Source organism: Rhinoraja longicauda, chromosome 8, assembly GCF_053455715.1.
Source record: "Rhinoraja longicauda isolate Sanriku21f chromosome 8, sRhiLon1.1, whole genome shotgun sequence".
In the NCBI taxonomy this organism is placed as follows: domain Eukaryota; kingdom Metazoa; phylum Chordata; class Chondrichthyes; order Rajiformes; family Arhynchobatidae; genus Rhinoraja; species Rhinoraja longicauda.
The window spans coordinates 22,912,865-22,929,635 of NC_135960.1; the positions used below are offsets into that span (position 1 = coordinate 22,912,865).

A 16,771-nucleotide genomic window follows, 5' to 3' on the forward strand; every position below is an offset into this window, starting at 1 on the left:
TCAAATCCTTGTCTCTGGTGCTGTAAGGCAGCAACTCTACCGATGCTACACTGTGCCGCCCACCTTCATAGGGGTAATGCAATACTTACTTGATGCCAGTTTTTTACTTCAGATATATCCGTCTACATAGCTAAATGTGAATTAAGGATGGGAAAGAATGCCTTCCAGTCTAGAATTTTGATTAATTTATGATTGATTTCTATTGTTGTCATAAGTTTGCCAAGTGGCCAAAGATGTTGATCTTCTTCCTATCGAGTCCACATCACAAGATTAGAAGTTGTTCAGCCATTGTTCAGCAAACAACGGCGTCTTGTGCTTCTTGTGCGTAGTGGTGGAAAGATTGGTGGAAACAGGGCCGTGATGTGAACGCTCTTTCCTTGACCCCAAGATGTTGATAAATGCAACATTTGGAGAACTGTTTACATTTACCATGTCTGTGTGGAGTGGTGAGCTTTGCTAACAATTTTTTTCTTGAGCTCAAAGCTTCATATATGAGTGCTATTGAGATGGCGTTCATGACTTCATGGAAAATTCTTTGGAAAATTCTATCTTACTTTTTATACCGAGATAAGTCCTCATTGTGTACCTGTAACTGGAATTTCACTGGAATTAAAAACGTTTCCAAACCATTTCTCAGGATGATGGTGTCCTTATCAAATAACTTTCCATAGGACAAGCTGCATGTTCCACACTGCACAAAACACCATGCATGGTTCCCTGGAAACTAGCAGTGGAGTCACTTCGCAGAGACTCTGATGTTTTATTAGAAATATTCCATTAAAGCCTAAGTACCAAATGTGACAGCTTTCAAATATTTGGCAGAGTCTCAGTTGACAGATTCTCTGGCACAATACATAATGCCAGAGCTCTCAATCTCCCACATGTATGCATTGTGTAGTAGTCGCGAGCCTTTGGTAGCCTTCATTCACTGGGCCATCAATTTAGTTGTGTCTTTAATGGCTTTAATGTGAATGCTACCGTCTCCACAGAGGTTATTCTTCAGGAAAATCCCAATAACAGAACGCAGAACAGTGAGAAAAATAAAAGAGTACGAAAAAAGAGAGAATACATCAATGCCACATGCTGTCACTATGTCATGTTGGAAAAGAAACATGCTGCTTTTAAGCTTATTTAATACATTTGAACATTGCTTCAACTCTATTCAGGTAGATTGAGTGACCTGAAATATTGATTCAAAATTAATATAGTCGGTTTAAAAACTTAAATAATGTAAATCTGCACTACATTCATGAACAACAATAGTCAGCAATTAGGGTAAATAACAGAGATGTGTTAACAAAGGAGGAAGATAGGCACATGTAGAAGAAGATGGCTACGGGGATAAACTAAATATATTAACTTGTAACTGTGACACTGTATTTATCGTGAAAGTATTCTGATTGAAATTTGTATGCAATTGTTAATGTGATAGAGTACATTTCACAAATTGTGACAGCATCTATACTTTCCACCAACTCATTAGGTTATATTAGCAATTCCAGTGAAAAAGCAGCTTTTCTTTGTGAAACCTTAAGAAGATGACACATATTTTTGAACACATTATTTTGAGATATTAATAACTGGCATCTCTACTTCATTAATTTCCAGGTACAGTGGATACAGTAGATAATGTTCAATTAATCGGCTAACATTGTCAATCTAATGTATAGTTGTCATTTTGAGACATGTTTTGAAATGGAAATCAGAATAAATCTTCTGCACTTATCATAGACTTTGACAGCCAACAAACCGGAGGTGCTGTAATTCCTGGCTCCCTGCCAAGGAGGATTTCTTTAAGTGCCTTGACATTACTCAAAGGTGGACACAAAATGCTGGAGTAACTCTGTGGGGCAGGCAGCATCTCTGGAGAGAAGGAATGGGTGATGTTTTGGGTCGACACCCTTGACATTACTCAACTTCACCTTGTTTTTTCGTGCAACTTTTTCCCTCCTCCCATTGTCCAATTTTTAACAAGAGTACACAAATAGGAATTATTTTTAGTCATTGTGAAAATTCTTTTGATGTCAAAACACATTGCTTGAGGAAGTCACTTAAAGTAATGCCTATTTCAATTTCATATTAAGATCTAGAAGGGATCTGAAGAACACCAGCTATCTTGAGAATATATCCAAAGTTTTTTTTAATTAATATGGCTACTTGGGCCATTTGAAAGTACATAGGAATGAGGAAAGTACAGACAATTATATTGACCTATGATCAAGAAATTGCTATTTAACCTTCTCAAAACATGGAGAAATTCTGGAAGGGAAATGTAATCCACCATCTGATCAATGCAATACTTACCCTGAATCACAGGAAATGAATACAAGGTTGTTTCGGATCAAGGCTTGATCTAATTAATGCAGATTTGGTTTTATACAAACAACAGAAATTCATGGTTCACAAGCACCAAAAGATACAAATTATGGTTTTGTTTATCTGTATTTTCACAAACAGGAGCAGGCATGTGCAATTCAGCAAATTATCCAGATAATACATTTTACTTTCAGTCACTGCCCAGCAAATAGGAAGAAACACAGGCAGAGAGATTGACCAATAAATTAGATACAGAGAGAACGTGTTAAGAACAAATTGGAAACAAACAAAACCATTGAAACCAAATTACATTAAGGTTTATGGACTACATACATAAAAAAACAAATTGAGACTGAAGAGTTGACAAATAAAGAAAAGTTAAGCAATAAGTGAAATAAAAAACAATTAACTTCTGAGCATTTGCAATCTGAATTCAACTTACCTTGATTATTCTTGCACAGAATCCTATGGTTGTAAAATCCTTGTCCGCATGTTTGATTATTTTCTGCGATGCAGAGGCCTTCTTCAAGCAGATCCCAATGATAGCAAACAGGGTTCTCACAATGAATGGCTTCAACAAGGTGAGGACATTTTCCAGAGCTGCTAGTGGGCTCCCCAACTATATGCCTCCTTCTCATCTTGAAACCTATAATTTGATTAATTAGAACTCAGTGGAGTAAACAAGGAAAGGGCACATATGGTGTTTTGAATAACCAATGGAACAAATTTGCATTACACTACCTATCAGTGTTTATGATCAGTTAAATATATCATAATCCAACAGCTAGCACTATAAAAACATTGTGACGATATTGATAGTAACATGTTTATTCACAAAGCGTGGAAACAGGCCCTACTGCACAACCTACCCAAATGTTCATTGATTAAATATCCAGCATCATTAATTTAAGGAAAGAGATGATACTCGAATTGTGTGTTACTTGAAGTGCAGTGCTAAGTGCTCAATTAAAAAGTAAGATGCAAATCGTCAGGCCACAATTTTAAATAATATACAGAAGCGTTCATAACAACAATGTTACTCCAATCACGATCATCCAAATTCTGTAGGAAAAGAAAATGAACACTTTACATAAATATCCAACAGGAGGATTTTCCCTCCGTACAGGAATATTCAATTCCAGTTCATGGAAATAAAGATAGTTCAGGGAGGCAACGTAGAAAAACTGTGCAGCATTACTTGGCAACTCTTGTAAGAACAAAGGATTAAAAGATGTTTGGCTGGTTGACAGAGGATTCATTAAAATAGTGTGCTTAGAATTAAAATCAGAACATATATTTGAATAGGGATTTTGGTCTACAAATTTGTTAAGTCTCCATTGCTACAGAGGCTGTGAAATTAGTTTTGATGTTCCTTAGTTCAAAATAGTGAGAGTGATGACGGGGTTCCAAGCTTGTGTGGGGGACTATCAGATACCGATACACATTCACATTCAGATAAGTTTTTTGTTATATACACCACGGAACGATTATTTATTTTTATTCACGTGAACCTGACGGAGTAAACCATATTCACAAAGTAATAATAAATATAACAAGAAATGTAGTGTAAAAGCACAGCTCTGCAAACGAAATATGGTAGGATTTATGGCAGCATCTCTGGGAATTGGGTGTGAAAGACTTGATTAGTTTAGGAGTCAGATCTCAGTGGGAACAGTGAAGAAGCTGTTTGTAAGCCTGGGCAGTTGAATTCCAAACTCATGTATCTTCTTCCAGAAGATTAAACAGAGCAAAAGGGATTGGCTATGTTGGCAGGCATTCTTGATGATACTTCCAGCCTTCCTCAAACAATGCAATGTGATCATGGACTGAATGGAAAGAGACAAGCCTGTGAAGAATAGGCTATGTTCCTCATTCTCTGTAGATTCAGTCTGCAACAGCAGAACAGTTGTCATATCAGGCTGAGATGCATTCCATCAAAATACTATAGATGTTCAAGAACTTCCTTGTGGACATGCCAATTTTCTCAGAGGCCAAAGAGGGTATATACACTAATGTGCGTTCTAGGTTATCTCATTGGCATGGAGAAATCAAGTCAAGTAATATTGGGTGGCGCTGTCAGCGATAGCAGCCTCGCCTACAGTCTGTCTGTCTTTTTGTCGTTTATTTTATTTTTAGTGTGTTTTAAAAAGTATGTGTTAATGTTCTCTGGTTTGTTTTATGTGGGGGTTGGGGGATTTTTTTTTTCAATCTCTTACCTTGCCGGAGATGCGATTTTTTTCTGGATCGTATCTCCGGTCGCTCTGCACCCTAACATCATGGACCTGGCGCCCTTGCTCGAAACTGACTTTGAGCCCCAACGCGGGGTCGTGGACCTACCATCGGAGCTTGCGATCCCTTGCCTGGGATCGACACTCCAACCGCAGCCTGCAGATTTCATCATCGAGGGGCTCGCAGTCTCGGGTAGAGACTGATGTCGGGAAGCTCCAAACGGCAGGAGGTTCGACTAGCCCCGACACGGGAGTCTGGTCACCCAGCACAGGGAGCTGAGATCCCCCGATGTGGGAGCTTGATCGCCCCGATGCGGAGAGCTCGACCGCCAGTTGCAGGAGCCAAGATCACCCCGACAACGGAAGGTTAGAGTGCCCCAACCGCGGGAGAACAAGGAAGGGAAGAAGATTGAATTTTTTTTGCCTTCCATCACAATGGGGAATGTGAGGGAGTCACTGTGGTGGATGTTCATGTTAAAAATTTAGTTGGATATCTTGTTGCTCTTTATTGGTATGACTGTATGGCAATCTGAATTTCACTGTACTTTAATTGGTACATGTGACAATAAACTGACCTTGAAACCTTGATGACCATGAACCTGAAGCCATAGTCCATCTCCACAGCCACACTGTTGATGAGGACATGGTTGTGTATCACCCCTCACTTCCTTAGGTTAATAACCGACTCTTTTGTCTTATGGCCTTCGAGGTATATTATTATCTTGACTGCCTGACATGTTTCTCTATCTTTCTCCAGCACTTCATCTCATTGTTGTAGATCCAGCAATAACTGTGGTATTATCAGTGAACGAAGAGTGTGTTGAAACAAGGAACTACAGATGCTGGTTTACACAAAAAGACACAAAGCGCCGGAGTAACTCAGTATAAGAAAATAACTGCAGATGCTGGTACAAATCGAAGGTATTTATTCACAAAATGCTGGGTAACTCAGCAGGTCAGGCAGCATCTCGGGAGAGAAGGAATGGGTGACGTTTCGGGTCGAGACCCTTCTTCAGGGTCTGATAAGGGGGGGAGGAGGGGGGAGATGGGGGAAAGGGGACAAGGGGAGGGAGGGAGGGGAGGGAGGGGGAGGGTAGGGGAGGGTTTGGGGTGGAGAGGGTGCTGAACCAATGCAGGAGTGGTTTGAGCCCAACGGGTCCACTTGTTCTGGTCAAATTCTAAAACTGTCAGCAGAATTTCCTGAATTAACTTTGCTATTCACCACTCAAAAGAGCAAGAGAATATGCTTCCCATTCTCCACCAATCACTCACTGTACGGTGTGATTTGACAGTAAACAAGAGCTATTCTTTCTTCCTCGTATGATACATGAGATTACAGCCTGAACTTGTCATGATGATAATGATTATGCAAATAAATCATCCATGCAAATTATTTTCCCTACACTCCAAGACAATGAGTTGAAGCAATAATTCATGATCATGAAGAATTAAAATTAAAATTGCAGCCTCGGCACAAGTAAATAAATATACGGGCGGGCGGTAGCGCAGCGGTAGAGTTGCTGCTTTACAGCGAATGCAGCGCCGGAGACTCAGGTTCGATCCTGACTACGGGTGCTGCACTGTAAGGAGTTTGTACGTTCTCCCCGTGACCTGCGTGGGTTTTCTCCAAGATCTTCGGTTTCCTCCCACACTCCAAAGACGTACAGGTTTGTAGGTTAATTGGCTGGGTAAATGTAAAAATTGTCCCTAGTGGGTGTAGGATAGTGTTAATGTACGGGGATCGCTGGGCGGCACGGACTTGGATGGCCGAAAAGGCCTGTTTCCGGCTGTATATATATGATATGATATGATAACACAAGAATGGAGATTTAGCAAAGGAAATCAGAGTGCAATTAAATTTCCAAGATTGAAACAAACTAATATTTAAACTTAAAGCTAACATTAACTAAAACTGTAACGTCCAGGTTCAGAAGCAGTTTCTTCTCAACAACCATCAGGCAATTAAGCACTGTAACCTCCAGCTAAGCTCTGAACTACATAGATATGAGGGGCATTGTTTTTGTCTTTGCACGGCGGTAGAGTTGCTACCTTACAGTGCCAGAGATCCATGTTTGATACTGACTACGGTTGCTGTCTGTATAGTTTGTACGTTCTCCACATGACTAAGGATTTTCCTCAGGTGCTCCGGTTACCTCCCACATTCCAAAGACATACATGTTTGTAGGTTAATTGACTCCTAAAAAAAATAAAATTATAAATTGTCCTTAATATGTAAGATAGTGCAAGTGTACCGGGGATCGCTGACTCGATGGGCCAAAGGACCTGTTTACGTGCTGTCTCTAAAACTCTAAACTATTATTGTTTATTTGATTTTATATACTGAACTTCCTTTTTTGTTGTTTATCATGGTGCTTATAGAGCACAATGTTTATATATATGTTATGCTGTGGAAAGTAATGCATGGATGTGTTACATTAACTAGTACAATGGCATCATGTTGAGTTCTGCATTTTGGTTAATTCACATTAAAAAAAATCTTTTTATTTTTCTTGAGCCTAATTTGGCAAAGATGTTAAGAAACTGGAAGCAGTTTCAAGATATTTGAGGCTAAGACTTGAAATGAGGTAGCTGTGCTACAATGAAAAGCTTATATTGTATCTGCATGTGAGAAGAGGCTTGATTGATGCATATAACATTCTTAAAGATGTTTGGCTGTGTCGATGTTTCCTCTTGGGGAGGAATCTGAAAAAGGGTGTCATGATTTATCAATAAGGTGTCTCCCATTTAAAAAGGACAAATGTTTTATTTTATTCTTCAACAGGGTTATGATTGAAAGTCTTTTCCTTAAAGGCTGGTGGAAGCAGCATCTTGGAATACTTTTAAGCCAGGGGTAAATAGATTCTTGATAAATAAGGGGATGGAAGGCAACCGTGGGTAGATGGAAATACAGAGTATGGGTTACAAACAGATCAGTTATGATCCTACTAACTGGTGGGGTAGGTTCAAGGGGCCAAGTGATCCACTCCTGCTCCGAATGTTCCTGTTCATATGGGCATGTTGATCTCGTGTTCTGTCAACATAACTTGCACAGAGAACATCGAACAGTGCGGCACTGGAACAGGCTCTTTGGCCCATAATGTCTGTGCCCAACATAATGCCAAGTTAAACTAAAGTCCTCTGCCTGCATGTGATCCATTCATGATGCCTGCATGATATCCTTTCATTCCCTGATATCCACATGCTTATAATAATAATAATAATGCATTACATTTATATAGCGCTTTTCTAAACACCCAAAGACGCTTTACAGGGTTTACTAAAACATAGAAAATAAAATAAATAGATAAATAAGTAAACGAACAGAAAAAGGAAAAAGGTGAGGTGACGGTCAGTGATTGAAGGCAGTGCTGAACAGGTGAGACTTCAGTGATGTTTTGAATGAGGTGAGTGAGGAGGAGTCTCTGACGGTTTGGGGTAGTGAGTTCCAGAGTGTGGGAGCAGCGATGGAGAAAGCCCTGTCCCCCCAGGATCTGAGTTTCGTCCGGATGGGGGGGGATAGGAGGTTAGCAGCAGCAGAGCGGAGGGTACGGGTTGGAGTGTGTCTGTGGAGGAAGTCAGTCAGGTAGGATGGGGCCAGGTTATGGAGGGCTTTGTAGGTCATGAGGAGGATTTTGTACTGGATTCTCTGGGGGATGGGGAGCCAGTGGAGCTTGTAAAGGACGGGGGTGATATGGTCACGGATCGGATATGTTCACGTATCTAAAAGCTTCTTGTGCCACTATCATATCTGCCTCCACCACCACAGCCAGCAGCATATTCCAGGCATCTATCATTCTCTATGCAAATATTACCCCAACAGGTGGGCAGAGGAGGTGGGGTAGCTCTGTTGGTGAGGGATGAAATTCTGTCCCTTGCGAGGGGTGACATAGGGACTGATGATGTAGAGTCACTGTGGATAGAGTTGAGGAATTGTAAAGGTAAGAAGACACTAATGGGAATTATCCACAGTCCCCCAAACAGTAGCCTGGATAAAGGGTGTAAGTGGCAGAAGGAGTTAAAATTGACATGTAGCAAAGGTAATACCACTGTGGTTATGGTGAATTTCAATATGCAGATAAACTGGGAAAATCAGATTGGTTCTGGACCCCAAGAAAGGGAGTTTGTAGAGTGCCTCTGAGATGGATTCTTAGAGCAGCTTGTACTAGAGAGAAGGCAATTCTGGATTTAGTGTTGTCCAATGAACCAGATTTAATTTGAGAGGGAGAAAGTTAAACCAGGGATGTCAGTGTTGCAGTTGAATAAATGGGGACTATGAAGGCATGGGAGAGGAGCTGGTCAAGGTCGAATGGAAAAGGATCTTAGCAGGAATGATGGCGGAACACCAATGGCAGGAATTTCTGGGCATAATCCATAAGATGCAGGATCATTTCAGTCCAAAGATGAAGAAAGATTCTAAGGGGAGTAAGAGCCAACAGTGGCTGACAAGGGAAGTTAGAGATGGAATAAAACTAAAAGAAAAGATGTATAAGATAGCAAAGAGTAGCGGGAAGCCAGAGGATTGGGCAACTTTAAAAGGACAACAGAAGGTAGCAAAAACGGCAACACGGGCTGAAAAGATGAGGTACGAAGCTAAGCTGGCCAAGAATATAAGAAGGACTGTAAAAGCTTCTTTAGGTATGTTAAGATAAAAAGATTAGTAAAGACAAATATCTTTGGCAAAAATGGGTGAAATTATTATGAGTAACAAGGAAATGGCGGAAGAGTTGAACAGGTACTTTGGATCTGTCTTCACCAAGGAAGACACAAACAATCTCCCAGGTGTACTAGAGGACAGAGGATCTAGGGAGACAGAGGAACTGAAAGAAATTTGCATTAGATGAGAAATAGTATTGGGTAGACTGATGGGACTGAAGGCTGAAATCCCTAGAGTCTGATGGTCTGCATCCCAGGGTACTCAAGGAGGTGGCTCTAGAAATTGTGGATGCATTGGTGATCATTTTCCAATGTTCAATAGATTCAGGATCAGTTCCTGTGGATTGGAGGGTCGCTAATGTTATCCCACTTTTCAAGAAAGGAGCACGAGAGAAAACGGAGAATTATAGACCATTTAGCTTTACATCAGTGGTGGGGAAGATGCTGGAGTCAATTACTAAAGAGGTAATAATGGCGAATTTGGATAGCAGTAAAAAGATTGGTCCAAGTAAGCATGGATTTATGAAGTGGAAATCCTGCTTGACTAATCTTCTGGAATTTTTTGAGGAGGTGACAAGTAAAATGGATGAAGGAGAGCCAGTGGATGTAGTGTATCTAGACTTTCAGAAAGCCTTTGATAAGGTCCCACACAGGAGGTTGGTGAGCAAAATTAGAGCACATGGTATTGGGGGTAGGGTATTGACATGGATAGAGAATAGGTTGGCAGACAGGAAGCAAAGAGTAGGAATAAATGGATCCTTTTCAGAATGATAGGCAGCAGAGAGTGGAGTGCCGCAAGGCTCAGTGCTGGGGCGGCAACTATTTACAATATATATTAATGATTTGGATGATGGAATTAGAAGTAGCACTAGCAAGTTTTCAGATGACACAAAGCTGAGTGGCAGCGTGAACTGCGAAGAGGATGTTAGGAGGTTGCAGGATGACTTGGACAAGTTGGGTGAGTGGGCAGATGCATGGCAGATGCAGTATAATGTAGATACATGTGAGGTTATCCACTTTGGCACCAAAAACAATTAGTCAGATTATTATCTCAATGGTGTCAGATTAGGTAAAGGGGAAGTGCAATGAGACCTTGTTCTGCTTATACACCAGTCACTGAAAGTAAGCATACAGGTACAGCAGGCAGTGAAGAAAGCTAATGGCATTTTGGCCTTCATAACAAGAGGATTTGAGTATAGGAGCAAAGAAGTCCTTCTGCAGTTGTTTAGGGTGCTGGTGAGACCATATCTGGAGTATTGTGTGCAGTTTTGGTCTCTTAATTTAAGGAAGGATGTCCTTGCTATTGAGGCAGTGCAGCCTAGGTTAATGAGGTTAATCCCTGGGCTGGCGGGACTGTCATATGAGGAAAGATTGGAAAGACTGGCCTTGTATTCACTGGAGTTTAGAAGGCTGACAGGGGGTCTTATAGAGATGTATAAAATTATAAAACGACTGGACAAGCTAGATGCAGGAAAAATGTTCCCAATGTTGGGGGAGTCCCGAACCAGGGGCCACAGTCTAAGAATAAAGGGGAGGCCATTTAAAACTGAGGAGAGAAGAAACTTTTTCACCCAGACGCACAATAGACAATAGACAATAGGTGCAGGAGTAGGCCATTCGGCCCTTCGAGCCAGCACCACCATTCAATGTCATCATGGCTGATCATTCTCAATCAGTACCCCGTTCCTGCCTTCTCCCCATGCCCCCTGGCTCCGCTATCCTTAAGAGCTCTATCTAATTCTCTCTTGAATGCATTCAGAGACTTGGCCTCCACTGCCTTCTGAGGCAGTGAATTCCACAGATTTACAACTCTCTGACTGAAAAAGTTTTTCCTCATCTCCATTCTAAATGGCCTACCCCTTATTCTTAAACTGTGGCCCCTGGTTGTGGACTCCCCCTACATTAGGAACATGTTTCCTGCCTCTAACGTGTCCAACCCCTTAATAATCTTATATTCGATAAGATTCCCTCTCATCCTTCTAAATTCCAGTGTATACAAGCCTAGCCGCTCCAGTCTTTCAACATACGACAGTCCCGCCATTCCGGGAATTAACCTAGTAAACCTATGCTGCACGCCCTCAATCGCAAGAATATCCTTCCTCAAATTTGGAGACCAAAACTGCACACAGTACTCCAGGTGCGGTCTCACTAGGGCCCTATACAACTGCAGAAGGACCTCTTTGCTCCTTTACTCAACTCCTCTTGTTATGAAGGCCAACATTCCATTGGCTTTCTTCACTGCCAGCTGTACCTGCATGCTTCCTTTCAGTGACTGATGCACTGACACCAAGATCTCATTGTACGTCCCCTTTTCCTAATTTGACTTGACTTGACAGTTGTGAATGTGTGGAATTCTCTGCTATGGAAGGCGGTGGAGGCCAATTCACTGGATTAATTTAAAAGAGAGTTAGATAGAGCTCTAGGGGCCAGTGGAATCAAGAGATATGAGGAAAAGACAGGCACAGGTTACTGATTGTAAATGATCAGCCATGATCACAATGAATGGCGGTGCTGGCTCGAAGGGCCAAATGGCCTCCTCCTGCGTCTATCTTCTATGTTTCTATGTTTCCTGGATGCTCTGTTGGACTGGTGAAGGCTCAAAAAATGTGAAGTCCACCAAGGAAGTGTTAGGGTGAAGAATTTGCGGCAATGAGAAATTGGATGCGAAGAATGTCTGGACATGTAAGTTAGTGACTTATAAAGAGAAAGAACAGTCTTGCAAAGCACAGAACCTCAGAAGTTTGAAATAAATGTTGTTGATTCATGAATATTTTAATAATCTGAAGAACAGACATTCGCACCATAAACAAAATAATTTGCTCGACATTCCATTAATCTAATTCGTATTGTTGACACCCTTTTGTCTATCCAAGCAGGAGCACAACTAATCCCTGAGGTTCAATTAAATATCTAGTTTCATTCTGTAAATGATGCCTTGGTCTGTTGGTTGCTGATAATAATTTTGCAACTGTATAAATTCCCTTTGAATTACAGCTGGTTAATGTGCACATCATTCATGGAGCGTGACAGATGTTAAGTGGCGAATGAGCACAAAATGTATCTTTGCGAAGAGAAATGAAAGGCTTTTCTTCTGAAACAATCGAAATCCAGCAAGTTTAAAAAAAAAGAGAAATTAGATTAAAGTAATACAAATGTTAACATTTCTAATTAAAAAGTGTTATTATTAACAATGCATCTTAAGATCTCTGGTACATTTCAGCAAGGCTTGAAGCAGATGTTAGGAATTGATCACAACACAAAACTTAAAATCTGATAAGGCTGTGAGTCAGACATCGAGATAATTAGTTACAAATTTCACACCGAAATAAGGAGGGTACATCTATATTAAGTCAAATTATTACATTTTAAATAAATACCTTTAGATTTTAGAGGCTCTTGGCAGTTCTCAGGCGTGCAGGGACTCCATGAAGTCCAAGCTGAAACAAAAAATTCGGTCGCACAGGCAATGTTGCAAAGTTGTGAAGTTACTTGTGTTGGTTCTGTGCACAGGCTGTGCTCCACTGGTCTAGAAACTGAAATAAAATATAATCGGATTATTTGTTTGCCTTTATTCAATATTGTTAAATGTGCTTAAAAAATCAATGTGAAAATTTGCCAAATTATGCTCAAGAAAAAGTTTTTTTGTTTTTTTTAATGTGAATTAACCATGGCATGTGCCCCCTTTCCCTGCTGGCTACGACTCAACAATCTCAGTGACAGAAGTTAAATCTGTTTTCACAATGGTAACTCTCAGTAAGCTATTGACCCTGGTGGAATCGTGGAATCTCAGGACCGATTCTGAAATCGTGCACCAATCGGGTTATTTGTTGCACCAAAGTATTGCCAAGGATACCTGCTGCCCTTGTCATTCCTTTATCTCAGATATAGAAGTTTGAAAGAAGAAAGAAAAACAAACTTAAGAGTGCTTCTTCCCCACTGCTATCATACTCCTGGACCAATCACGGATTTACACTCCCTTCCCAGAGGTGCTGCCATAGACACTTACTCTTAAGACTATCTCATTCTGTTATTCTCTTTGGGGGGTTTGGTTTTGTACTAATTCAGGTATCACTACATTTAATCACTATAATCCTTGCAACATTCTGTTGTTTTGCATTTGTCTGTATTTATTGTTGTGCCCATTGTACTTATTGTCTGCCCTATGATTTTCATATCAACTAGGAATTTCATTGCACCCTGATGTATATGATAATGAAATAAACAAAGTTTTAAAAACATCATCACCATTGTAAACACCAAAACTAAATGCACCAAGAAAAACGATTTTATTGTCCTCCAAGTTCCCTCTGTTCCTTATTTAAATGGCTCATGCCCATTACAGGTGATTCAGCTAATGTACTGGAGATGAAGTGAGCCTGAGAACAGCCAGTCTATTTGATCAAAAAGCATTCTATTTAAAAAGTCTCTCTTTCAGCTACTAATAGAAACAAACAAAATACATTTTAATGTGGATAATTATATATAAAATGAATTATGGGGGTAACATATCTCCAGCCACCTACAACAGCACTGCCGACAAGCATGACTGACAGTAGGTTTTCTATTGTCTCATTTACACTCAAGAATATATGTACCAATACATGTGCCAATTAAACACATCTTCCCTCCCGCAATCACCCCCACCCCATTGCCCCAACCTCACACCCTTCACTTCGCAAGAACCAAAGTGGGAGCCAGGGAAGGAGTAGTTAAAACCAAACATAAAGCATATCCATTTTTGGCTACCTCTTATCTGTCTATTTTTAAATGCATTTGCTGGGATATATGCAGCAAGCCTGCAGAGACCTCTAAAGATGAGATTGAGATGAATTTATTAAGGCAAGATCTGCTATTTTCTGCAGCCGAAGTAGAGACTTCAGCACCAGATCATGGAACTGAATTTTTGACACAAACATAACTCTATAGTGTGATATCTAAATGTGTAAATAAGAGCTTTATCGGTGGAGAGTTCATTGGAAAATACAGTTAAAACCTATTTGTTTTTGAGGATTATGATACCACTTAGAAACATAGAAAATAGGTGCAGGAGGAAGCCATTCGGCCCTTCGAGCCAGCACCGCCATTCACTGTGATCATGGCTGATCATCCACAATCAGTAACCTGTGCCCAACCTCTCCCCATATTCCTTGATTCCATTAGCCCCCAGAGCTCTATCTAACTCTCTCTTAAATTCATCCAGCCATTTGGTCTCCACTGCCCTCTGTGGCAGAGAATTCCATAAATTCACAACTCTCTGGGTGAAAAAGTTCCTTCTCGCCTCAGTTTTAAATGGCCTCCCCTTTATTCTAAGACTGTGTCCCCTGGTTCTGGATTCCCCCCAACATTGGGAACATTTTTCCTGCATCAAGCTTGTCCGGTCCTTTTATAATTTTATATGTTTCTATAAGATCCCCTCTCATCCTTCTAAACTCCAGTGAATACAAGCCTAGTCTTTTCAATCTTTCCTCATATGACAGCCCTGCCATCCCAGGGATCAATCTCATGAACCTACTTGGCAGAAATACGAACAATGGTTAGAAAGTGATTTGCATGTCAGTATTTTAATGTTCATTTTAGCTTCCCTTCAATTTGGGCAATGGAGTCAGTATGCCAATGAATAAATGTTTTTTTGTCAAGTTATATATAAAAGATTTTCATTATTCTTGCTGATTCCTTTTGACAAAATGGTGTTCAAACCTAATCCTTCTGAACTCTCATTTTCCCCACAGAATTTAAAATTCTAACACCAGAAATATATTGCCTAATGATATTATTCGGCTCATTGAGCCAAAATGATGACCCCAATCTTCTTTTTCAATAGACAATAGACAATAGACAATAGGTGCATTAGGAGGCCATTCGACCCTTCGAGCCATTCAATGTGATCATGGCTGATCATTCTCAATCAGTACCCCGTTCCTGCCTTCTCCCCATACCCCCTGACTCCGCTATCCTTAAGAGCTCTATCTAGCTCTCTCTTGAATGCATTCAGAGAATTGGCCTCCACTAAAGCTAACATATTTGCTCAGACCTGCCAGTGAACTTGGTGGAAGCACTTGAGTAAATTGCTATTCTTGGAACACCTGACCTTTGATATAGAATTTCTCAAAGAGTCAAGCCGGGAAGTATGGCCTTTCTCACATTTCCCAGGTAAGCCTACACTTGGTTACTTTGATACAATCAAAGCTATCCCACTACAATGAACAAGAGGAAACAGCACTGAAGAGAAACTTTAATCGCCTCTCCACTCTTTCTGCAAGTTACTTTTCCTTTCCTAATTCCAATAAGAGGTCTCTTTCCACAGTGGCTGCCTGACCTGTTTAGTTTTTCCAGCATTGTCTGTTATATTTTTAATCTAATTTTTGTTTAATTCACTTGATTTAGATTATTTGTTTTTAATTGTTTCTGACTACTTTTTATTTTTTAAATATATTTAAATGTGTTCTTAGATATTTGGTTTATTAGTTGTGAATTTGAAATGTTTTGCTTTAAAATAATTAGCTCAACAAGTACAGTCTTTAGTGATTGACTGGTCACTGGGTTTAAACATTAGAGTGAAGGGCAGGACAGGTAGGAATAATGAACTCTGGATGATAAAGCAATCTTGACTCATGACTCTTCCCATCACTGCAAACACATATGTTTCATATTCTGACCTTTAGCTGCCAAGGACCAAGGTGAAGGAAATCACTTTGTAAGTCTTTCTAACTTTCAACCCGCTATCTTCCTTTGATTTTCCTCAAAACCTAATATTTAAACAAATGTTTGTTCTTCTCTCCTAAAATCTACTTACGTGGTTCAATAACACATTTCGCTAGATAAAGTTCTTATGTTGTATTTTGGAAAATATTTGCAATGCTAATTAGGCTGCAACAAAACAAGTTTTTGTTAAAGAAAATCTCAGTTCTGAAAGTTAATAATATTGGATCTTGCCATCAAATGTAATGCCAAAAAAACACATTTTGATGTGATCTTGTATAATTTTTAGTTAATTTAAGCATCTTTGTGCAAAACAAGTGCAGTAGCTGTCATTACTGCAAACTGCATTGAACCAGTCACAATGGTAGGTCACAAAGGAATCAGGCATTCACATATATAAGGTGTAGGAATGGAGAAATTAATGAGCTTGCAAAACTTATAATTTGCTTCAGCTGCCAGAGTGTGGAGATTCGGCAAGAAAATAAAAATGACCTGATTTAATTTTCAGTTAACATCACCTGAAATGTAAATTATGCTGATTTGAGCCTTCCTTTTATTTAGAGATTTAGAACATACAAGAATTGTTTAACTTACCAGAAGCTGAATGTTTAATGTAACACACATGTCATCTTGAAATGTTTTTGAAATAAATGTGTTCCTACCAATGTCATTACCACTATTCTTGAGCTCCAGTACTGCAATAAATATTGGAATACCCAAAGGGAAGAATTCTTTATTTTTATATTACAGCGATAATGTGCCTGCTTTGAATTTTTTTTTTTGATATTGAGTGCATTCTAATAGCTCACAGAAGTAGAATTATATTCTCTCCCATTTGCCATGATGCATCACCAAAGCAATGCAGAAACAATGTT

General features: G+C 39.9%; 1 protein-coding gene across 4 annotated transcripts in view; it reads right to left on the reverse strand.

Annotated features, from left to right (window-relative positions):
- The window catches only part of thsd7ba (thrombospondin, type I, domain containing 7Ba), a 681,502-nt gene that overhangs the window by 361,784 nt on the left and 302,947 nt on the right, over positions 1-16,771 (reverse strand). For all 4 annotated transcript variants that reach the window (XM_078403389.1, XM_078403391.1, XM_078403388.1 and 1 more), the window contains exons 7-8: positions 12,575-12,730; positions 2,759-2,962 (exon numbers count right to left, since the gene is read on the reverse strand). In XM_078403389.1, the coding sequence (XP_078259515.1) occupies positions 2,759-2,962; positions 12,575-12,730 (360 nt within the window). The remainder of the gene's footprint in view (positions 1-2,758; positions 2,963-12,574; positions 12,731-16,771) is intronic.